A 25,001-nucleotide genomic window follows, 5' to 3' on the forward strand; every position below is an offset into this window, starting at 1 on the left:
CAATCATATGTTAAATGTTGTCATGTGCTAGGTCTTATACCGGGGTAATGGGTACAAGGTGAGCAAAACGAAACTTCCTGTCTTAACACATACATAAATACATACATACATACATACATACATATTAGAGTCATTTTAAAAATCAATGTTCACAAACTCTTTAGAGCCAGAGTCTGAGACAAAGAGCACTGTATTGAAGGCAGGGTGGTGGTATTTGATATTAATGTTACAGCTACATTGGAAAGATGCATCATCAAAATACTTATATTTCATATTCTTTTTTTTTTGTTTGTTTGTTTTTTTTTAATTTATTTATTTTTTATTCATTTTAGAGAGGAGAGGGAGAGACAGAGAGGAGAGACAGAGAGAGAGAAGTGGGGGAGGAGCAGGAAGCATCAACTCCCATATGTGCCTTGACCAGGCAAGCCCAGGGTTTCGAACCGGCGACCTCAGCATTTCCAGGTCGACGCTTTATCCACTGCGCCACCACAGGTCAGGCATATTTCATATTCTGTAGAAATAAAATTTTCAGAACACACTAAAGCTTACTTTTAAATACTTAAACCAGTTTATTTGATGGAAAGCTTTCTAAAGTTATATATCTTCTCTTTATAATTTTCATCTGATTAGTCAATCAATATATTCTGTTAAAAAGTTTGGGTGCTTTTTGCTATTAGCTCTATGCGCTGCGAGTTCTCCACGCCTTGTAGAAGGCACTGTTTTCATGTCCCTTGTCCTTCCCAGCTTTTTTCTAAGAAAGTGCTTTTGTGAATATTGCTCAAAACTCTTCATCATGAAGTTGATTTTAATAAAATTTTTCTTTTTTTTTTTCTTTTTTTCCATTTTTCTGAAGCTGGAAACAGGGAGAGACAGTCAGACTCCCGCATGCGCCCGACCGGGATCCACCCGGCACACCCACCAGGGGGTGATGCTCTGCCCATTCTGGGCGTCACCATGTTGCGACCAGAGCCACTCTAGCGCCTGGTGCAGAGGCCACAGAGCCATCCCCAGCGCCCGGGCCATCTTTGCTCCAATGGAGCCTCGCTGCGGGAGGGGAAGAGAGAGAGAGAGAGGAAAGCGCGGTGGAGGGGTGGAGAAGCAAATGGGCGCTTCTCCTGTGTGCCCTGGCCGGGAATCGAACCGGGTCCTCCGCACACTAGGCAGACACTCTACCGCTGAGCCAACCGGCCAGGGCCAATAAAATTTTTCAACTTAATTTCCCACTGTTTTTGTCCTCTTCTTTCCTCCAAAACCTCTTATTTACTCAAGTCCCAATTCTCCTTACACTCCCTATGCTTTCACATTTCTGTAACTTTCTAAAATATTATTTTTTCTTTTTTCTTTTTTTTTTTTTGTATTTTTTCTGAAGCTAGAAACGGGGACAGACAGACAGACTCTCGCATGCCCCCGACCGGGATCCACCCAGCACGCCCACCAGGGGGCGATGCTCTGCCCCTCCGGGGCCTCGAAGGGACTCTAGCGCCTGGGGCAGAGGCCAAGGAGCCATCCCCAGCGCCCAGGCCATCTTTGCTCCAATGGAGCCTCGGCTGCAGGAGGGGAAGAGAGAGAGAAAGAGAGGAAGGAGAGGGGGAGGGGTGGAGAAGCAGATGGGCGCTTCTCCTGTGTGCCCTGGCCAGGAATCAAACCTGGGACTTCTGCACGCCAGGCCGACGCTCTACCACTGAGCCAACCGGCCAGGGCCTCTAAGATATTCTTTTTTAGGGACTTCTCAGGTTTTCTTTTGCTAGTGCCAGTAACAACATGAACACAATTTAGTCTTTGGCCTGTTTCATTTTTTGCATCTGTTGCTTTTCCTCTTCAGTGGCTATTGAGTTTACAGGATTGTTCACATAAACTAAAGGGCTCTAGGCTTCTTTGAATCAATGTTTTTGAGGTTTTTTTTTTATTTTTAAGCCATCTCATTTTTTCAGTAATGGCTATTTTGACTGTTTTTGGAGCTTTAGTTATCTCCCTTTCTTATGTACTGTGAACTGGGAAATGAGATAACTGGATTACATTTGTCTGTATGAAGAGTAAGGATCCTCTTACAGGAACTTTGTAATGAGCTCTGTTTCCTATTTCTATACCTTTTCCCATTTAAAAATGTTAGCCTAGTCTTCAGCTATGATATATTTGACTTTTTGTGTAGTCTCCACTTTAATACAACGTAGGTTAACGACCCTGAATCTCCAATATAAAGTCAGTTTCAGACTTCTGTTAGCTGATGAAAGATACTTCTATACTTTATATTGCAGGGTGGTATTGCCTGCCTGAGAACAGTTCTGTTTCAGCTCCTTTGCTGTATTTGTACAACAGGGTCTTGTGTGTTAATTTGCAAGTTCAGTTGTATTTTACTCTTTTATAAAAGTGAATGGAAAACAAAAAAATGCATCAGCTGGAGGTCTTATGCAAGGTATCCTTGAGATAGGGAACTGATTAAGGATATAAATCTTTAACCTTACTTGGTTAGGTTGTACTCATTGGTTATGTTGCTGACTTTGTAGGGTTGTAAATGAAATAATTAGAATAAAACAAAATTAAGTATGGGAAATGAATAAAACATATATGAGAGATGAGGTGTGATTAGGGGTTTTATAATACTCCTGTACTCTGACTTGAAAATTGGAAAAACCCCAAGAAATGTGTTACTTTGTTTGGCTTTGAAGTGTATGACTTCTGAAACATTTGTAGGAATACATTATGAAAGGAAGGCACTGCCTATATATGGCATTTGCCTAGACTTGTGGAAATGAAGACAGAAAATCTCATTTACTCATATTTAATTAGTATGTATATACAGGCAGTCCCTGGGTTATGAAAGAGATAGGTTCTGTAGGTTTGTTCTTAAGTTGAATTTGTATGTAAGTTGGAACGAGTGCATTTTCCTATTACGTACAACTTAAACATGTTTATCTTAACATAGTATTTATTTTTACCTTTCTGTGCATATAAATACTTAAATTTCTTCAAATACAAGCTTAAACAATCTTGGATAATGCAGAAGATGATGGACCAGTTGGAGAGAATGGGACAGAGTAAGGGTTTGATTCTACTGCTGGAGTCAGTTTCTTAAAGGTAGGCATCAAGGGAGATTTGTACAGATCTTTCTTTTTTTTTTAAGATTTTATTTATTTTTTAAAGATTTTATTTATTGTTTTTAGAGAGAGAGAGAAGGGTGGGGAGGAGCGGAAAGCATCAACTCATAGAAGTTGCTTCTCGTATGTGCCTTGTCCAGGCAGGCCCCAGCGTTTCTAAACCATGACCCCAAGCACATCAAGGGTCAGTGCCCCATCCAGTGTGCCACCACAGCTCAGGCATAGCTTTTCTTTTCATTATAAATGGTCTTGTAGCATCTCAGGTCTTTGGTAACTGTATGGAAAACTTTGGTGAACCTCTTTATATCAGAATCTTGCTCCTCTAACTTTGCCATTCCTGCTTCAATGAGATGTAAAGCATTAGCTAACTTTTGTAGAAAACTTTTTCAGTTCTGGAGTTTCTTTCTTTTTTTTTTTTTTTTTTTTTAAATTTTTTTTTTTTTTTTATTCATTTTAGAGAGGAGAGATAGAGGGAGATAGAGAGACAAAGAGAGAGAAAGACAGAGGGGAGGAGCTGGAAGCATCAACTCCCATATGTGCCTTGACCAGGCAAGCCCAGGGTTTCAAACCGGCGACCTCAGCATTTCCAGGTCAACGCTTTATCCACTGCACCACCACAGGTCAGGCCAGTTCTGGAGTTTCATTTCACACTACTGTGTCTGTTTACTCTGTCCTTTTTAGATATATATTTTAATCAATTATCCAAAATTTTTGAGTTCTTGACTTGGAGCTTGAGAGGGATTGTGGGTCCAAACTGAAGGGTTGAAGAAGGAACCTAATGTAGCGCCTGCAGGTGTATTCCTTGTCTGATAGTGGATGTCATTATCTGAGCCATCTATATAATTGTTAGCTGTCTCAAATTGCTCCTGCTGGAGGATTACTTCAGTTGTCCTGAGTGCATTATGGGAAGAATTATGTCAGTGAAATGAGAATCATGGAAAAATTCTCAAGCTTATTTTTATTGTATATCATTTGGCTAGTTATTCTCAAACTTACTGGTCTCAGGACCCCTTTAATACTTACTGAGGACCCCAAAGAGCTTTTTATTTCTATTGGGTCATACCACAAGATATTTACTATATTAGAAATTAAAACATTTATGTGCCCTGGTTGGGTTGATCAGTGGATAGAGCGTCATCCCCATGTGCTGTCATCACTGGTTAGGATCCCCACAGGGCACATCTGAGATGGCCAATAAAATGAGTGAACACCTAGACGAACAAGTAAGTGGAACAAGTTGATGCTTCTGTATGTCTCTCTCCTTTCTCTCTTTTTCTTTCACTTGCAAATCAACAATGAGGAAAAATTTTTAAATATTATGTTATATGCAGTCAAAGATAATAAAACTTATTGCATGTTAATATAAATAATACTTTTATGAAAAATAACTTTCCCCAAAACAAAAATTAGTGAAAGACAGAAAGGGAGAGAAAAGAGAAGCATCAACCTGTAGTTGAGTCATTTTAGGTGTTCATTGACTGCTTCTCATATGTGCCTTGACTGGGGGTGGGGTGGGAGCTACAGCCGAGGCAGCAACAGTGGGATCATTTTGATGATCCCATGCTCAAGCTGGTGACTCTGCACTGGAGCTGGTGAGCCTGTGCTCTGGTCTGCGACCTTGGGGTTTCCAACCTGGGACTTCAGCATCCTAGGTCAACGCTCCACTGTACCACCTCGTATCTAGCTTAATAGACAGCTGGATCCTCTATCTGCTTTTGCCTTCACTCTGTAGTCATATAATAATATCACGTAGCCTTTGGAAGAAATCCACTGTATACTTGAGGGAGAATGACAATGAAATTGTCAAATAATGTCTTATGAAAACATTTTAATCTCTCAGATCTCCTGAAAGGGTCTTAATAAACCACACTTTAAGAACCAGTACCATAGACTCCCAAGAAAAGTTTGTATTATCTTTTGAGTGGCTTACCTACTATAAATATTTACTTTTTAATTAATGTAACTTGCATACAGCAAGTGTGCAAATTTTAAATGTGTAGTTTGATATAATTTTACAAATTATACATCTGTATAACTACCATTTAAATCAACATACTAAAAGTTTTTAGCATCCCCAGAAGGCTCCCTTATGCCTCCCCCCAAAAGCCCCCCACAGTATTCTGACCTTTACCTTTCAATGAGTTAGTTGTGCCTCTGTTTGAATATATAAATGAAATAATGCAGTGTGTACCTTTCAGTCTCACTTCTTTTACCTAATGTGATTAATTTCTTTCTTTACTGTGTAGTCATTGTATGAAATATGCCATGATTTATTTATCCATTCTATTGTTGGTGAACATTCAGATTGTTGACCTGTTTCCACAAATTATAGTGTTGCTGTGATTATCTTAGTACATGTTTTTTTGGTGGGTTATAAGGATATATGTGTGTTTAGTTTTGGTAGATACTGCCAACCATATTTCCCACCAGCACTGTAGTTCATGTTGCTCTTATCAACAGTTAATAGTGTCAGTCCTTTTTTTTTTCTCTAATTAATTTCTTTATAAGGTAGATTATATTATTAATTTTAATGGGGTGGCATTGATAAATCAGGGTACATATGTTCAGAGAAGTGTCAGTCCTTTTAATTTCAGCGATTTTGATGGAGATTTAGGAATATCTAATTGTTTTTTAATATTTATTTGCCTGTGTCTAATGATGTTTAGAATCTTTTTATATGTTTATTGGTCGTTCTGTTACTTAATTCTTGTTTACCTATAAAATTTGAAGCTTGACCAGGAGACAGCTTTGTCTTGTAGCTCAAAATCACTAGTTGAATTCTTTGAAATAAAGAGATTTTTTAGATGAACTTATTTACTCTGTTGGTGACAAAAGGGATTAAACATCCTGTTAATTTAAAAAATATACATGTTTGGCTTTACAATATGTTTTCAAAGATTTTTGCTCTTGAGAGATTCAATACTTTCAACTAAAATACGGCCTTCAGATGTAAACAAGGAAGACAAGAAATAAGTGTTGGAAAGGATGTACAGAAAAAGAAACCCTCTTGCACTGTTGGTAGAAATGTAGAATTGTTCAGCCACTATGAAAAACAATTTGGAGATTTCTTAAAAAATTAAAGGTAGAACTACCATATGATCCAGCCATTCTGCTTTCTGAGATTTATCTGAAGAAAATGAAAACACTAACTCAAAGATCGATACAGCCCCATGTTCATTGCAGTACTATTTATAGTAGCGAAGATGTGAATGGCTAAAGTGTCCATCAGTGAATGGCCTGACCAGGCGGTGGCACAGTGGTAGAGTGTCAGACTGGGATACAGAGGACCCAGGTCTGAAACCCCGAGATCCCCTCAGCTTGCGCACAGGCTTACCAGCTTGAGTATGGGTTTGCTGGCTTGAGTGTGGGATCATAGACGTCAGTCACTACATGGTTGCTGGCTTGAGCCCAAAGGTCGCTGGCTTGAAGCCCAAGGTTGCTGGCTTGAAGCCCAAGGTTGCTGGCTTGAAGCCCAAGGTTACTGGCTTGAGCAAGGGGTCACTTGCTCTGCTATAGCCCCCCAGTCAAGGCACATATGAGAAAGCAATCAGTGAACAACTAAGGTGCCACAATGCAGAATTGATGCTTCTCATCTCTCTCCCTTACTGTCTGTCTTTATCTGTCCCTATCTGTCCCTCTCTATGACTCTCTCTCTGTCAAAAAAAAAAAGTGTCCATCAGTGGATGAATGGCTAAAGAAATTACGGTGTGTTTGCATGTGTGTGTATGTGTAAATATTGTTAGAAAGAATGAAATCTTGCCATTTATGACAACATGTATGGGCCTCAAGGACATTATTCTAAGTGAAGTAAGTTAGAGAAAGACAAATAACAATATGATCTTCCCTATAGGTGGAATCTTAAAGTTGCTCATAAACACAGGGAACAGATTGGTGATTTCCAGAGATGGGTTGGGGAGATAGGGGTGAATGGGAACAAGTTATATTTTTTCATAGGTATTTTTTCCACTCTGCCTTTAATTATTTAACTAGATTTCACCCATATAAGCATTATTTAAGGAATTAACAAGGATATAGATAACCCTTGAAATACCTTTAAGGATATCTGATTTGTTTTGATAAGATTACATATGTTTTAATTATCAGTGAGTTTTTGAATAGACCAAATGTTCTTAGTTGAAATTTTAACACCTAATGTTAGAGAAAGGATAAAGTTATGCATGCCTCATTCAATAATAGTACTTGAGGTGATTGGTGCTGTTCTGATCTTGAATTATGACTGCATTAAGGCTATTCTGTTTATCCCTTTTCTCTTTTATCCCTATATAATTACATGAGCTACTATTCATCCTTATCCTTTAAGGTAGAACTCAAGCCTGCCTGGGTGGTGGCGTAGTGGATAGAGCGTCGGACTGGGATGCAGAGGACCCAGGTTCGAGACCCCGAGGTCGCCAGCTTGAGCACGGGCTCATCTGGCTTGAGTAAAAAGCTCACCAGCTTGGACCCAAGGTCGCTGGCTCGAGCAAGGGGTTGCTCGGTCTGCCGAAGGCCCGAGGTCAAGGCGCATATGAGAAAGCAATCAATCAATGAACAACTAAGGTGTCGCATTGAAAAACTGATGGTTGATGCTTATCTCTCTCCATTTTTTCTATCCTCTGACACACACTCTGTCCCTGTAAAAAAAAAAAAAAAAAGAACTCAAATGTTGTTCTTCTGAGAACTTTTTGTAGATATTCTCTATCCTCATCTAACTTATTTTCCCCCTTTTCCAAATTTTTTATTAAGGGGAAATCAAACATACAGGTGTAGATAATAAAAACCTCCCATTGACCAGCTTTATTTCATGGCTATTCTTTTTTATGTATGCCCTGTTTTGAAGCAAATCCCAGACAGCATTTCATCCTAGATATGTTAATATATCTTAGTCCAATTTAATATATATATATATGGACAAACAAACAGTAAGGGAGAGAGATGAGAAGCATCAACTCATAGCTGTAGCATCTTAGTTGTTCATTGATTGTTTTCACATATATGCCTTTTGGGGGGGGGGCCTATAGTTGAGCTATTGACCCTTTGCTCAAGCCAGCAACCATGGTATCATGTCGGTGAGCCTGTGTTCTAGCTGGCCACCTCAGGGTTTTGAACCTGAGTCCTCCGCGTCCCAGGCCGATGCTCTATCCATTGTGCCACCGCCTGGTCAGGTTATAATCACTCTTAATAAGGAATTTTAAATAAATTTTTCTTAAAAATTTGAAGTATGTTAACCTGGCTATGATGGTATTGAAATTGGGGAATGAGGGACAACATTGGAAAAATAAGTTAGAGCTGATTGTGAATGACTTTGAATAATTTTATATAAAAAGAGTAGGAAGCCATTAACTGTTTCAGATACTGAAAGTGTTGGAAGATTAGTTTGGCATTAATAGACTGAATAGATTGGTAGTGTGGAGACCAGCCAAGATGCTATTAAAATTGGAATCTAGTCTAGAGTTGGTAGGAGTTGGAGTGGAAAAGATAACATTGAACACAGTATAAAAGAGGAATTGATGGAGATGAGAAGGGGGTTGATTTTGTTGTCGCTTTTACTATGCACTCCAACCCCCTATTTTAGTTTTGATCATCTACCTGTTGTGTGCCATTGAATCCTTGGGATTCAGTGATGAACGAAGTTCATGTAGCTTCTTTGTGGAGCTTTTATCTTGGTAGGGGAGAGAGATCGCACAGATGCTATGAAAGAAATTACAGACTGTGTATAGTAAGTCCTCAGTTACTGTCTTTGGTAAATTCTGTGACTTTAAGTTAATTGATGTATAACTAAACCCAACTTTACCATAGGCTAATTAATAGAAACAAGAATAAAGTTCCTTCACTGTCTCATCAACATTATAAGGAACCATGCGGAGGTTAATCAAGGACTTGCTGTACATGATGAGTTCTGTCAGGAGAGTTGGGGGCTGATTGAATTAGTATGGGTGAAATAGACTGCTTGTGCAAAGGCCCCAGAGGCAACATGAGGGGAGTACATTTTGAAGGAACAAGGAGGCAAAATAAACTGGAGTTACAGCAAGCTTTGGGTCAGGTGTTGTAAGTTGAGGCTGGAGTTAGGTGTTAGAGGGACTTACATACCATTAGAGATGTACAGTGTGTCCGTAAAGTCATGGTGCACTTTTGACCAGTCACAGGAAAGCAACAAAAGACGATAGAAATGTGAAATCTGCACCAAATAAAAGGAAGACTCTTATAGTTGATCATTTATAATACAAAATGATAAAACATATAATTGAAAGGATGAGCTCAGGCTTGATAGTAACCATGCTTTTATGAGAAGGAACATTGTCTTATCCTTGTTTCCGTTTTTTCCTCCTCTTAATTTTTTCCCCTTCAAATTCAGAGTCTTGATATCTCGGGAGCCATAGAGAACATACATGGTATAAAGGAAGAGCCAGCAGTTTTGGAGTCTAACAGATGGTATTAACTGCCTTCTTGGACAAGCTCAGGTTACTTAGTCTTTTAGCCTCTGTTTATGTCTGTTAAATAGTACTGATAGCCATATGGAATAAGTATCCTGGTGATTAAATGAGGTTATACAAATAAAGCACCTACTATTATGCCTTATATATATATGTGTTTATAACTTTTCTAAAGTCATGTATAAATTCAGATGAAATTGCAAAGGAGCCTGTGATTTGTGATTTATAATAAAAAATACTGTGTGTATGTGTGTGTGTGTGTGTGTGTGTATGTATATATTTGTTCATTTCCGTTTTTCCGTTCCTGGCACAGATCTTCTAAAATCCTTGGAATTTCCTAAGGTGTCTTTTGTTCTGGTAAAGGGCATTTGACTTGGAAAGTCCAATAGCTGGGGGCTAGGACAGGGTTCAGCTAGCTTCTGGGTTGGTAAATATGAGATTTGGGGAGCGTGACACTCCTGGAGAGGGCATGGAAGTTCCTTGCCCTTTCCTTATACCTTGTCCTATGCATGTCTTGTATCTGGCTGTTGCTGAGTTACATCCTTTTATAATAAATCAGTAATATAATAAGTAAATGTTTCTCTGAGGTCTGAGCCACTCTAACAAATTAATCTGACCCATGTCAGGGAAGGACAGGTGACAACCTGGACTGTCAGTGGTGTCTGAAGTTGGAGAAAGCAGTCTTAAGGGACTGAGCCCTTAACCTGTGGGTCTGATGCTATCTTCACCCAAGTAGATAAAAGTCAGAATTCAGTTGAATTGTAGATATATAGCTGGTGTCAAAAGAGAATTGCTTGGTGTGGGAGGGAAACCACTCATTGTAATTGCGTGTAGAACCACAGAAATACTTTGAATGGAAAGAACCAAGAAGTCCACAAAAGAAAAAATTTCTTGGATAGTATAAACACTGAAACCTGTTTTGCCTTATTCACTAGAGTGGTTATTGATTATGGTTTCTGAATGTAATTGATTGTGAGATGTGTCACAAATAAGTAGTTGGTGAATAGTTAAAACAAATATGATAGCAATGTTAGCAAATGAGGTTATTTCATTTTTACAGCACATAGAGTCAGGATTACCCCCCCAATAATTATTTTCCACTCAAATTTCAATGTGTTTCCTTAGAAGGGATAAAGAAAACCTAGAAGTCCAACTATTGCACAGATTGTGTTCTGCTTCATACAGTATTTGGGTTTGGTCAGTTTCTCTGGAAGTGGGCCAAACCTGCAAAACCCTGTGTGTGTCATTTCTTGTGTGGTAGAAAAACTACCATGTAGAATAGGATATTTTTTCTTCAAAACAACAGTACATACAAAGTTTGCCTTTAAGCATATTGATTCTGTCATAGCAATAGAAATTTAAAGTTCAAAAAGGTCTAAGTACTTAAAAATAAGTATTCTCATACTTGAAAATGGTGATTATTTAGAAATAAAGCTTCTACTTAAAAAGATGTTTCATATTGGATTAATATAAAGATGGGACAATTTATTTATAACATTTCCTGTTAAGATTTTAAATACATGTAATTTAAGTATTCTACATGCTAGTGGATTAATTACAAAATCATAGTTTGTCTAACATAGTTGTAATTAAAATTTTCATTTTGTAGTCATCAGCAAAAGTAGTGAGGTCTAATGTCTGGTGAAGGCTAAGCACAGCTTGTATTTCACAGTTACGTCTCTCGTTTCTGAGTCAAGTATTTTGAGAAGGGAAAAACAAGGGTTGTGGATGTCAGACACAGAAAGGCATTAGAAAGAAAGAAAAAAATAAGAGTAATTTTCCCTTTAATTTTAGTACATAAAACTAGAATAGGTAAAATTCACGTTAAGATAATATCCATGGATGAGTTTAGGGATGGTCTGTTAAATCATTTTCTAAGAAACTCATTTTGATGTCTGGTAAAGAAAATAATTTGTTGGGAGTGTTGGACATGCTGTTGCTTATTCTCTATCCTCAATCTGTAATGTTAATTCCATTAGAGCAGAGAGATTTGCCTACTGTGTGCACTGTATATTCCCTTATATTTAAAACAATATGTGGCCCATTGTATGTGCTCAGCTCATATTTTTTGGATGGCTAAGCTTTGAGTTTTGATTTAATCCTCTATGGGCAGAATTTTTTTCATGGCCATAAAAAATTTATGTAATGTGAAATCAGCAAATATCAACTTATAAATACAAAATAATAATGAATTCTGCAGTTTCAACAATTTTATTTTAATGAATATGTTTTGTAACTTTGAAGTAACAACAGCTTATACCACTTGCACTTGTGTGTATAAAAGCTTATGTATGGAATTCCATAAAACAGTTTGTGCTTGGTGTTAAAGATATATGTTGCATTTCAAACATTTAATTTTGGAACTCCTTTGCACACCAGCTCTTTGCAGTGTCCCCTCTTACGTGAAAAAAAATTGGCCAATGTGGTTCTGAATTTTCCTCATCTGATAATGATTTACCACTAAATTTATCTTTGCTGTGAGTAATATTTATGTGTCATCAGGTAAATACTTATTGGATGATCTTCGTTGGAGTCAGAATCTAATAAAGAGGCCCTGGCCAGTTTGCTTAGTGGTAGAGCATCTTCCTGGCGTGTGGATGTCCCTGGTTTGATTACCGGTCAGGGCAAACAGGAGAAGCTACAGTCTGCTTCTCCACCTCTTTCACTTCTCTCTCTCTCTCTTCTCCTCTCCTGCAGCCATGGCTTGATTAGAGCAAATTGGGCCCGGGCGCTGAGGATGCCTCCATGGCCTCTGCCTCAGGTGCTAAAATATGGTTTGGGTTACAATGGAGCAAGGGCAAGGGCCCCAGATGGGCAGAGTATCACCCCCTAGGTGGCTTGCCCAGTGGTGGATCCTGGTCAGTCAGGGTGCCTGTAGGAATCTGTCTCTGCTTCCCCTCCTCTCAAAAAAAAGACAAGATTCTAATAAAGAATCTTCACATCTATTATTGCTAATGCTTCTTTTTCTTACTGCTCTTCTATTTTTATATGTATTTGTATTCAAATTTCAGGCCTCTGATACATAAAACTAAAAAACAAAGAAAACACGTTATCGCAAATATACCAAATCCTACCATTGTAGCTCATTGTGACTTGAAAGTCGCAGAGCTATATCATGTGAAAATAATAACAAAATGATTGTTGAAATGCCAATAAGAGATTGATACACAAACCAAGAGATATTTTATATAGGCTTTTTCTTGTTTATCAAACACAAAATAGAAAAGATGGTTCTTACAGCCTCTGTGTCTGCAGACAACTTGGAAAAGCATTTACTTTGATATTGCAGGTTAGAGTTGATAATTGCAACCAAGAATGTTTTTGGTTACTAAGAAGACATTATATAACATGATTTGTGCGCCACCTTGTGGTAGAAAGTTTTAAAAATTAATAAAATATCCATATGTTAGTATGTGACTTGAAAGCTACATGTGCCCATAGAGGGTTAAACTTTCTTGGGTCAAAAGAGAAAAATATACTAATAGAAGGAACTCTTTTAGTGTTACTAATATTATATAAATGGGATTTTAAGGGTTTCAGTGCTGTGGAGAGAGAGAGAGATACTAGAATATAGGGGATGTTTGAGCAGAAATAGAATAATGACTGGGTAGAAAAGAGGAGCATTGTTCTTTGTCCTTAGAGTTTCTCTGGTATTAAGGATCTCTCATTGAAAGCTTCTATAACTAATATGTGGTTTGCTGCTTATGGAATACTAGGTTATTTAAAAGAACATAATGCCAATCTTTATCCAGGTAAAGGTCATATTTTTCCCATCTTGGAGGATGTCAAGATGCCTAAGTTTGAATATGAAAAAAGACTGTGTGCTCTAAAGGCAATCTGTTATTTTCATTTTGGTTACATTTTGCATTGCAGAAAATCCAAGATGCATTCTGGTAAAATGTAAGTGATGGGTAGAGAGGAGAACAGTGACCCTTGTAGTTGTTTTTCTAAAAATAAAACTTTAAACTTTAGTTTTAAACTTAAAACTACTTCATACAGTAAATTGTCACATTGTGATTTGTTGAATTTGAGTGTTTCTATAGGAAGTGGTTGTTAATTGTGTTATAGTTTATGGTTTGAGCAGTGATTTTCAACCTTTTTTTTTCATGGCACAAACACACACTAATTACTAAGGTCAGTGCCCCTGACTAAATACAACCATTTTCATCTAATGGCACAAATAAATTAGTTACTAAAGTAGAAGAGGTCAGGGCCCCTTTTCTCTTTAGTAATTAGTTTATGAGTGCGTGAGAAACAAAGGTTGAAAATCACTGGTTTGAGTAATTACCGAGTTTCTTTAGTCCTTTGTAGTATACTGATGCTTTGACTTAGCAGAAAGTTCTAGCTCTGCTAGGTGTGCCTAAATCTCTATGACTTGGAAAACATGCTCTTCTGTTAGTCTTTAGAGTACTTCTTTAAGTCAGGTTAAAGCAATGTAATTCCAATGTGTTTCCTCCACTTGGGTTAATGGGATTTATTAAGAAAGGTAGCGGCCCTGGCCGGTTGGCTCAGTGGTAGAGCGTCGGCCTGGCGTGCGGGGGACCAGGGTTCGATTCCCGGCCAGGGCACATAGGAGAAGCGCCCATTTGATTCTCCACCCCCCCCCTTCTTCCTCTCTGTCTCTCTCTTCCCCTCCCGCAGCGAGGCTCCATTGGAGCAAAGATGGCCCGGGCGCTGGGGATGGCTCCTTGGCCTCTGCCCCAGGCGCTGGAGTGGCTCTGGTCGCGGCAGAGCGACGCCCCGGAGGGGCAGAGCATCGCCCCCTGGTGGGCAGAGCGTTGCCCCTGGTGGGCGTGCCGGGTGGATCCCGGTCGGGCGCATGCGGGAGTCTGTCTGACTGTCTCTCCCCGTTTCCAGCTTCAGAAAAATACAAAAAAAAAAAAAAAAAAAAGAAAGAAAAAGAAAGGTAGCAATATTATTCCTTGGATAACTTAGTTGTAGCATCTTAAAAAAGTTTACTGCGTGACCAGTGGATAGAGCATTGACCTAGGACATTGAGGTCCCAGGTTTGAAACCCCAAGGTCGCTGCCTTGACTTTTTTTGTCCCGTCCCCCTATTCAAGGCATGCCTGAGAAGCAATCAATGAAAACTAAAAGTAACACGACCATGAGTTGATGCACTTCCTGTCTCTTTAAAAAAAAAATTACCATGTCCTTGGTATTTGCAAAACACCTTCATTAAAATAATTCTCATGACATTTCTGTAGGTAGCATTATCTCAGTTTTAAATACCTAGAAATTTTGTGAGAATGGTCTTTACTTTGAAAAAGAGTTATGTTTGAGTCCAAAAATTATTTTTGATTCATATCAACTTTTTTTTTTTTTTCCTTTTTTCTGAAGCTGGAAACAGGGAGAGACAGTCAGACAGACTCCCGCATGCGCCCGACCGGGATCCACCCGGCACGCCCACCATGGGGCGACGCTCTGGCCACCAGGGGGTGATGCTCTGCCCATCCTGGGCGTCGCCATGTTGCGACCAGAGCCACTCTAGCGCCTGAGGCAGAGGCCACAGAGCCATCCCCAGCGCCCTGGCCATCTTTGCTCCAATGGAGCCTTGGCTGCGGGAGGGGAAGAGAGAGACAGAGAGGAAAGCGCGGTGGAGGGGTGGAGAAGCAAATGGGCGCTTCTCCTGTATGCCCTGGCCGGGAATCGAACCCCGGCCCTCCGCACGTTAGGCCGACGCTCTACCGCCATATCAACTTCTTTAAACTCAACCTTGCACATGGAGGTAAAGGTATTCAATTCTTATGTGGTAATATAGAGGTGGCTGTTAAAAATAGCAGACCAGAGCACAATGTGCTGTGCTGAGACCTGATGCACTTGTGTGGAGGTACTGGATCTCTAGAAATGTAGAGACCTTGACACAGGTAGAAGAAATGGAGAAAACAAGACATTCAGGTGAGACAGTGTAAGAGAGGAATGGCAAGAAACTTGAGGCTTTGCTGATGGAATAGAAAATGACTTAGTTCTGTGGTCTGAGAGAAAGGTATTTTTTGGAGGAGGGAGGGGTTACATACTGCTTCCTTTTCTATTTACCTTATTTTGTTTCAAGGGTTAATCCCTAAGTTATCCACAGTATGATTTTATGTAGGAAAAATTTCCCCCGACTTTAGATTCACCTGTAGGTGGAGGATTATTGATTATTCCATATAAATGGACAGATGTGGCCCTGGCCAGGGCTCAGCGGTAGAGCGTCGGCCTGGCGTGCGGGGGACCTGGGTTCGATTCCTGGCCAGGGCACATGGGAGAGGCGCCCATTTGTTTCTCCACCCCCTCCCCTCCTTCCTCTCTGTCTCTCTCTTCCCCTCCCGCAGCCAAGGCTCCATTGGAGCAAAGATGGCCCGGGCGCTGGGGATGGCTCCTTGGCCTCTGCCCCAGGCGCTAGAGTGGCTCTGGTCGCGGCAGAGCGACACCCCGGAGGGGCAGAGCATTGCCCCTGGTGGGCGTGCCGGGTAGATCCCGGTCAGGCGCATGCGGGAGTCTGTCTGACTGTCTCTCCCCGTTTCCAGCTTCAGAAAAATACAAAAAAATAAAATAAATAAATAAATAAATAAATGGACAGATGTTGGGCATAAATAAAACAACAAAGTGTACATACAGTTCAGCATTATTAAGTACCTTCACCTTGTGCAACCATCACTACCAGTCATCTCCAGAACCTTTTCGTCTTCTCCAACTGAAACAATATAGCCCTTAAACAGTAATTCCCCATTTTCCACTTCCCTCAACCCTTGATAACTATATTTCTACTTTGTCTCTAAGTATAGGTAACTCATGTATGTGGAATCATAGAATATTTGTCCCTTTGTGACTGGCTTATTTTACTTGGCATAATGTCCTTCCTATGTTGTAGTATGTGTCAGAATTTCCTTCATTTTTAATGCTAAATAATGTTCCATTGTTTGTATATACCACGTTTTGTTTATCCATTCATTTTTTCTTGGGTTGCTTTCTGGAAAGACTTTTTAAAGAGGGATAGTACTGGTTTAGTGGACACAGTGATAGAATTAATTCTAGATTTCTAAACTTTCTACCTGTGCTTTGGTCAAATCACTTAAGCATTGGTTTTCATATTATAGGACAACATCACAAATTCTATGTAAACCGTAAAGATTTACTTTAAAAATACCATTTTAATTTTGGTGTGCCTCAGGATTTGTCCTCCCTCCTGGACTTGCCGTGCACTTGGGAATATATTATGCTACTTCTCAACCTCCAATGTTGTGAACAGCCCTTGCTGCAGCCACACACCCCACTCTCAGAATGAGATGGTATGGGATTGAGGTTGTGTTTATTGGGGACTCTCAGGTGATGATAATGAATCCATCTACTTCCACCCTGTGTTCAAGACCCCTAAATTTTTCTTCAATTCTAAACTGGCAGTGTCAGCTGTGTAATGGATGTTTTCACCTCTGTTCCAGTGTTCAAAACTACTTTTTACTAACAACATTACTACCTGCTACCCTCCCTGATTTAAAAAGAAGTAGAAAGGAAAGGAAACCTGATGTCCAGGATTGTATAAGCTAAGGAAGTTCAGAGGTTCAAAAAGGGCGGGTGGGATAGTGGCAACCAGTCGTGTCCTGTGCTAAGAATGAACAGCAAGAAGCAGGCGTTTGATTTGTCAGTAGAGCATTGATCTATGGATCAGCCCTTCTCCCCTCACCAGATGTACCTGTTCATAGAGCTTTGAATGTAATTTTATTATTGGAGTTAATCTTCAGATCATCCATAGGCCTTTAGACCAACTGGCATAAAGCAGTTTTGGTGGGTTAGACACAGCAATTGATGATAGAGAATGGAGGAAGTGAAAGGAGAGACAGAGGCATTCTTTTTAAGGTTTTTAGAGAAAGGAAAGGGCAGAGATTGATATTTCAGTAAGGAAGATTCAAGCATATTTACAAGCTAAACAAAATATCCAGGGAAAGATTAAGGGGGTGATTGGAGCATTACCCAATGGAGAAAGTATACAGTGGAATTTCAAGTCCAGGTTGGGGAACAAAAGAAGAAATTAGAGCAAATTTGAAGTAGAGAAGAGAGAAATTAAATTAGCTGATATTTGGAGTGGTAAGAAAAAACATTGTTCAAATAATTTGCCAGTAGACCCCGCCAATAGCTAAAGATAGGTGAGTTTCTTCAGGTTTTTAAGATTGTCTATTTCAAATTACTTTTTGTGATGTAGGGTGTATAAAAATGGAAAACAAAAGTGAAAGAGGCTGCTCAAACGTGTAATCTTTTCATTGTTTTTCCACTTCACACATGAAAAATTTTTTTGTTTTTAACCTCATTAGTACTTCATATTATCAGTCTTGAACTTACTTTGTTATGCCAATTGACAAGTGAATCAAAATCTTAATAAAACCCTATCTCTGAGTTTAGTAATTTAAATTCAAGGTAAACATTGGACTGTTCTGTAGTAAATGGGAAGTGTGGTTGCCTTATAATAACAAAATATATACCAATAAAACAATCTGCTAAGATTCTCAATTTATTGGAACATTAGAACCAATTATTCAGGTTGGTTTGCTCGAAAAGTACTGATGTCTAGGCTTTACTCACATATTCTGTAAATCATTCAATCTGGAGAGGGCTTTGGACATCTGTGTTTTATTAAAGCACCTCAGATGATTTTACTTTGCAGCTCAGGATGCGATCCGAGATCCCCATTGGTCTAATACTGAATTACGGGTTTGGTGGCATTCTCCTGTACACCTTTGTTTGTCAGGTAGTACACTTGGGGTCCTTGTTATGGCTGTGGGAGTTCCTGTGGTCAAAACCTTGCCAAAAGTGAAGTCTTGGTCACTTGACAAATTTAGTTGTGTTGGAGTAAATAGTAACATATTTTGAGCCCTCTCCAAAGAAAAATTCCTCCGAAGTTTTAAACTTCCTGGTAAAACCACTTGTAAGCTTGTATAAAAACCATTTGGTCCAGTGATGAAGACTGGTTGTGCAATGCTTTCGGAAGTTTTTAAAAATCAGATTTTTATTACCTTGTCTTGGGCTTAGACATTTTTACAGTGTGTTTTAAGACAGTTTTTGCCAATCCATGATTGAATCAAAATGGCAGCTAAGTGCCTTGGTGTAATAATGTCTTTGCAATACCGGGAGAAAATTGGTATTTTTATTGTGAGGCTGTACTTTTATGTATACTCGATATAACAGCTGATACACCATTATCAGTTTATTAAGTTGAATATAGTATTAATTTTCACTTTGCCCTCTCATTTATATAGCCACCTTCTCCTGACTAGATTTACTGGTAATATTAAGTTTGAACATTTCTTTAATTCATGGTTTTTATATCTAAAACAAATACACATTTTTCCTTCTTCTTGTAGGTTATGCAATGGTCTGTGCAAGATGGTTTATTCTTGAATTGGAGCTTTCTAAGACTGACAAATGCTGGTACTTCATCTTCTATAAGTGGACTATAATTTCTTTTCTCAAGACAACTACATAAGCAGACAAAATTGCAAAGATCTGCCCTGTGTCGAGTATGACAGCCACGACACGTGGCTCTCCAGTAGGAGGGAATGACAACCAGGGCCAGGCTCCTGATGGACAGTCTCAGCCCTCCCTCCAACAGAATCAGGTAGGACTTTTAAGATACTGATTAAAATTACATTAGTATATCTACTGTGAGATACTTAAGTAATGGAGCATGTTCTGAATAAATTTGTGAAACAACCGTAAGACTTATTTTAGAAAATAGGAAAATAACTGTCTTACACAGTGACTAGAAAGCTAGAGTATTGTAGATGGTGACACTTGAGTATGTAGTCCTTTTTTATAGTCATTTAAATTAAACCCTGTGTCAATTCTGGATCCAGAGTATCAAATCATCCAGTGTAGCCTATCTGACACGGATCCAGTCAGATTGCTTGTGTTCAAATCTTAGCTTCCCACCATACTAGCTTTATGATTGGGTAGATTATATAACCTCTATAAACCTCATTTTTCATCTGTAAAATGGAGATAACAAGTGCGTAACTATTTCATAAAGTTGTAAAGAGGATCAAATGAAGTAATTATAAAGAGCGTAAAATATATTTTGGTATCAAGATTTTATGCTGGTTTGTAAACTTGTAGAATGATTTTTTCTTTTTTCTTTTCTTTTTGTATTTTTCTGAAGTGAGAAGCAGGGAGGCAGAGAGACAGACTCCCTCATGCGCCCGGCCAGGATCCACCCGGCATGCCCACCAGGGGGCGATGCTCTGTTGCAACCAGAGCCATTCTAGCGCCTGAGGCTGAGGCCATAAAGCCATCCTCAGTGCCTGGGCCAACTTTGCTCCAGTGGAACCTTGGCTGTGGGCAGGGAAGAGAAGAGACAGAGAGGAAGGAGAGGGGAAGGGTGGAGAAGCAGATGGGCACTTCTCCTGTGTGCCCTGGCCTGGAATCAAACCCGGGACTTACACATGCTGGGCCGATGCTCTACCACTGAGCCAACTGGCCAGGGCCCGAATGATATTCTTTTTATATTATTTGGATGAATTTGTTTAAGATTTCTGTTATTAGTTGTTTGGAAGATTTTACTGGTTAAACCATCTGGGTGGGGTTTTATATATGAAAAGGTTTTTTTATTACAGATCCAACTTTTTCTTTCATAAGAGAATTTTCTTATTTTGTATGTGTCTTGATAAATTGTTTCTTTCAAGGAATTTGTCTACTTCATCTAGTAAAGTTATTTTTTAATATTTTTATCTTTTAATATCTTAGGGTCTGTGGTGATGATATCTCTTTTTTCATTTCTGATAACTGCTAATTTGTGTTCTTTCTCCTGATCCACTCCTTTCTAAGGATTTATCAGTTTCTTTAAACTTTTCCCCAAACCAACTCTTGGCTTTAATTTTCCCACCCTTCCCACTTGTATGCTTTTAACCTTTCCTTTTACTTCTTTGAATTGATTGCTGTTCTTTTTCTCATTTCTTGAAATGGAAGTTTAAACAATCGATTCTTAGCCTTTTCTAATGTATATAGTTTTATACTGGGAAATATTAAACCGAATAAGACAAACATTAAAACTTGTGATATGCATGTGAATAACATGTCCTCTTTACAGTTGGTACATGTTTATGTAGAATTGTATATAGGTAAATTTTTAGACAAAAAGTATTGCTGTTATATAGGGTATGTACTTAAGTTTGTCATTTAGGGGCAAGTTCTTACTGTCTGGCTAAAATAGATTAGAGGTTCTCTGTTCTACAAGCGTGATAGAAAAGAGTTATGCATGCACTCCCCCCCCCTATTTCCTTTCTTTTTGCCATTTTAGAGAAGTGAGCAAGTCAGGTTTTAATTTTTTTCCCAAATAAATTTGTCAACTTTATCTCTTTTTCTCTCCAGTTTTCACTTTTAAAACATAAAAGTACTCAAGTATATGTTCACAGGTCTTGTTAAGTCTTTCCTGTGTTATAAATGTGTTAGCCAGTATTCAGGTTCCTTTAAATATAATCTGAGGTTGGATGCCAAAGATTTCTATTTTTAAACCAGGAGCTAGTATTTAAAGTTCCAGTATCTTGCTTCCCCCCACCCCAAGTTTTATACCTGCTTTGTGCATGGATTCCTAACATCTTTTGCAATATTTGTGGCTTGCATGGCTATAGACAAAATTAAACCTCTAAAACCCCCTGCAGTTTTTTGGGGTTTTTTTCCCATTGATGTCAGAGAAGGGGAGGGGAAGGGAGAGAATCATTACCTCGCCATTTACCTTAGTTCCATTTAGTTGTGTACTCATTGATTGATTCTTGTACAGGGATCGAACCTGTGACCTCAGCGATCCTGGACAATGCTTTATTCATTGAACCAACCGACCAGGGCCCCTAACCTTACTTTTATTTAAGGTGTTCTTGATAATTCTTAAGAGTTTTTGGGTTTATGATATTCAAATTGATATTATATATCTACATTATGTTCTTTTCTAATCTTTACATTTTGGAAGATGACTGGTGATTTAAACAACAAAGGAACAAAATAAATTATATTCTTAACTATCCTTAGAGACCCTTTCATTTTCTTATTTTCTACTTTTTAATGTTAGAATTTTTGTTATTTCATAAGATTTGCCACTTGAATCAAGAAGAAGGAACTATACGCATTAATCACTTCCTGATTTAAAGCTCACTCTCTATGCTAGCAATAAAAATTATAAAATACTAAATGTCCCTTCATTTGTTGAATTTTACTGAAAATTTATATAAAGACAGGGTTTTCTAGTTCAGAACAAAGACTGAAAAAATCATTTTAAATGTTATTGGGACTTATACGTTGATGTATTGCAAAATTTTAATTGTTATTTTTGTCTTTACAACTTCTGTGAGCATGCATATAGTCGTGGGCAAAAGTAGTTTTACAGTTGGGCAAAAATAGTTTTACCGTTCATACAAGAAAAACACTGCGTTTTACTTACTCACAACTGTATACTTACTTTTGCTCACCCCTGTATAATAGATATATACCTGGGCAAAAGGGCTTTTAAAAAAAATAATAAATCAGACTTCCTAAGTTGTATATTTAAAATGCAAATATAGTATTGGGTTTCTAACACTTCAATTTTGTGTTAAATAGATTCTCTTGCCTTAGTTCTAGCTCTGTAGTATATGCAGGGTTTGCCATTTTAAGTATAAAAGTTGGCTGTTATAGTTGCAAATTTGCTCTTTAATTAAGTTCATGTATAAACTGTGTAAGCAGAACATGTTAATGGTAGCATACCCAGCTGTCTTTAATGGAAGCATTTACTTAATGCAACTGTTCAGTAGATGTTAAATTGACAGAAATTAGGGCCATCGACCTATAGTGGGTAGAAAACTGAAGAACCGATGAGTAAAAATCAGCTTAAAATTTAGATTAGTTTTAATTAGAAAGTGAAAATACCATCCTTCAAAATTAAGATGCATAGCTGAAGTGGGAGGGAGGTAAGGGAGAAAGATGTACTAAAAAGGAAGAATGAAAAAATAAAATTAGCCATATTAGTTGAAAATGATGTGATTTATTTAGAAACCATAATCATAAAGTTTTGATAATTGTTTGAATAATGATTTGAAACTAGGGAAATTATGGAATAAAATTATTTTTTCTTCAGATTAAAAGTTGTCAAACTTTTAATCTGTAAAATGTGAGTTTCCTATTTGTATAATAATTTCTATCATAATGGGAAATGTAAGCAGAGAAGTAGTATCTGTTGTAATTAAGAAGACAAACTTTGACTTTGGGTGACAGCCACACAACACAGTCAACAGTTCAATTTTTTCTTAAAAAATGAAAAAATAAAGAACAGAAACCTCCGAATTAGATCTGGATTCGAGTTCTGACCACAGAGTTGGAGCTTTATAACTTTGGGCTAATTATCTGGATTTGGTTTTTCATATATTAAATAGCAGGCTACTCCTTAGGCTGTTGAGAATTAAATGAATTATTTTAAAGCATAGTGACACAGACTGCCTGAAACATTTGAAGATTACAATGATCATATCACCTTTTTTTTGTTTTTACATTTAAAAAAAATTATTTAGACAATTTTTTTTTAGACAATTTTAACTGGGTTACATTGGTCAACTAGAGTACGTAGATTTAGAGAAAACATCTCCACATCATTTTGACATTTGATTATGTTGTATACCTATCACCCAAAATCAAATCGTCCTCTGTCACCTTTTATTTGGTTTTCTTTATGCCCTCCCCATCTCCCCTACCTTCCTTAGTTTTTTATGATTTACTTATTTCACTTAGTATAATGTTACCAAGGTCCATCCATATTGTCTTGTCACAAGTGATCCTATGTCATCATTTCTTATGGCTGAGTAGTAAATATGTGCCACATCTTCTTTATCCAGTCATCTATTGAAGGGCTTTTTGGTTGTTGCCATGTCTTGGCCACTGTGAACAGTGCTGCAATGAACATGGGGCTGCATGTGTCTTTACGTACCAATGTTTTTGAGTTTTGGGGGTGTATACCCAGTAGAGGGATTGCTGGGTCATATGGTAGTTGTATTCTTAGTTTTTTGAGGAACCACCATACTTTCTTCCATAATGGTTGAACTACTTTACATTCCCACCAACAGTGGGTGAGGGTTCCTTTTTCTCCACAGCTTCTCCAACACTTGTTACTACCTGTCTTGTTGATAATAGCTAATCTAACAGGTGTGAGGTGGTATCTCATTGTAGTTTTGATTTGCATTTCTCTGATAGCTAGTGAAGATGAGCATCTTTTCATAAATCTATTGGCCATCATTTCATCTTAAAAATTGTTATTTTCACTTAATTTGTGTTGGTGTTTAAATTATTAGATGCAAGTATGTTATAGAAACCTAAATCTGGAATATTTAATTTTTAATTAAGACTTCATCACCTGATTCTTCCAATGAAAATTCCCCGGCAACTCCCCCAGATGAACAAGGTCAAGGTGATGCTCCACCACAAATTGAAGAGGAGGAGCCTGCATTTCCACATACTGATCTGGCAAAGTTGGACGACATGATCAATAGGTGAGTTGATTTTGTTTTCTTTTTTAATGTGTATAATACACATGAAAAGCAACCAAGTTTCTCAGCATAGTGATTTGTAGTGGGTAAGAAAAACAGTGGACAAGAATATCACAATAGTAACCACATTGCCTCCTTAATAGCAATAGCCTTAATACATTAGTCATTATCAGGTAGAACCTATGATTCCAAATGGATTTTAAAAATGAAAGGGGAGAGTTATGTCATTAGATTTCAGATTTTTGATGACCATAGCTGGTGTGTTTCTGAAGTAGATCTATATGTGTTATTTCCCTTCTTGAGAGTTTTATGAAGATGATTTTTTTGGAGGGGTGATAGGCCAAATTCCGCATGTGCCCCAACTGGGATCCACTCAGCAACCCCAACTAGGGCCAATGCTTGAGTACCCAGCTATTTTTAGCACTTGAGGCTGATGCACTCCAATGGAGTTATCCTCAGCAGTGGGGGCCACGCTCAAACCAATCGAGCCACTGGCTGCGGGAGGGGAAGAGGGACGAAAGGAAAGGAAGCAGGGGAGAAGCAGATGGTCACTTTTCCTGTGTGCCCTGAGAGGGAATTGAACCCAGGATATTCATATGCTGGGCCGATGCTCTGTCTATTGAGCCACTGTCCAGGGCAAGGTATTTTTCTTACTGGTATGTTGGTTGCTAGGGTTACTGGATGAGTTTAATAATATTTACATGGCTGAGCCTGAGGTAAACCAGTCATAAATTTTGTGGACTCTTGATTAGTCTTAAGCATTTAACTGTCTCAGCTCTTTCCTCTTGATCCTCATGTCAGTGGGCACTTCAGAGTATAATGAGTTTTCCTACTTGTAATACAAACATATCCCTTCCAACCTCCCTTCCCCTGATTATTTGGAGGAAGACTCTGAGAGAATTAAAGTTTAAGCCTGTGTGCTAGAAAAGAAGATGATTTAAAGAACATAAGGGAAGTTCTTGTTTGGGGACCCCATGTGGCTGTGGTCTTCCCTAGGCTATGGGC

At 38.4% G+C, this 25,001-nt stretch overlaps 1 protein-coding gene across 6 annotated transcripts in view; it reads left to right on the plus strand.

The window, feature by feature from the left end:
- Positions 1 to 25,001, plus strand: part of USP9X (ubiquitin specific peptidase 9 X-linked) — a 113,888-nt gene that overhangs the window by 7,927 nt on the left and 80,960 nt on the right. For all 6 annotated transcript variants that reach the window (XM_066249801.1, XM_066249802.1, XM_066249800.1 and 3 more), the window contains 2 exons: positions 18,861 to 19,114; positions 23,854 to 23,999. In XM_066249801.1, coding sequence (XP_066105898.1) covers positions 19,019 to 19,114; positions 23,854 to 23,999 — 242 coding nt within the window. In that variant the 5' untranslated portion in view covers positions 18,861 to 19,018. The remainder of the gene's footprint in view (positions 1 to 18,860; positions 19,115 to 23,853; positions 24,000 to 25,001) is intronic.

The sequence above is a fragment of the Saccopteryx bilineata genome, chromosome X (genome assembly GCF_036850765.1).
Source record: "Saccopteryx bilineata isolate mSacBil1 chromosome X, mSacBil1_pri_phased_curated, whole genome shotgun sequence".
Taxonomy (NCBI): Eukaryota; Metazoa; Chordata; class Mammalia; order Chiroptera; family Emballonuridae; genus Saccopteryx; species Saccopteryx bilineata.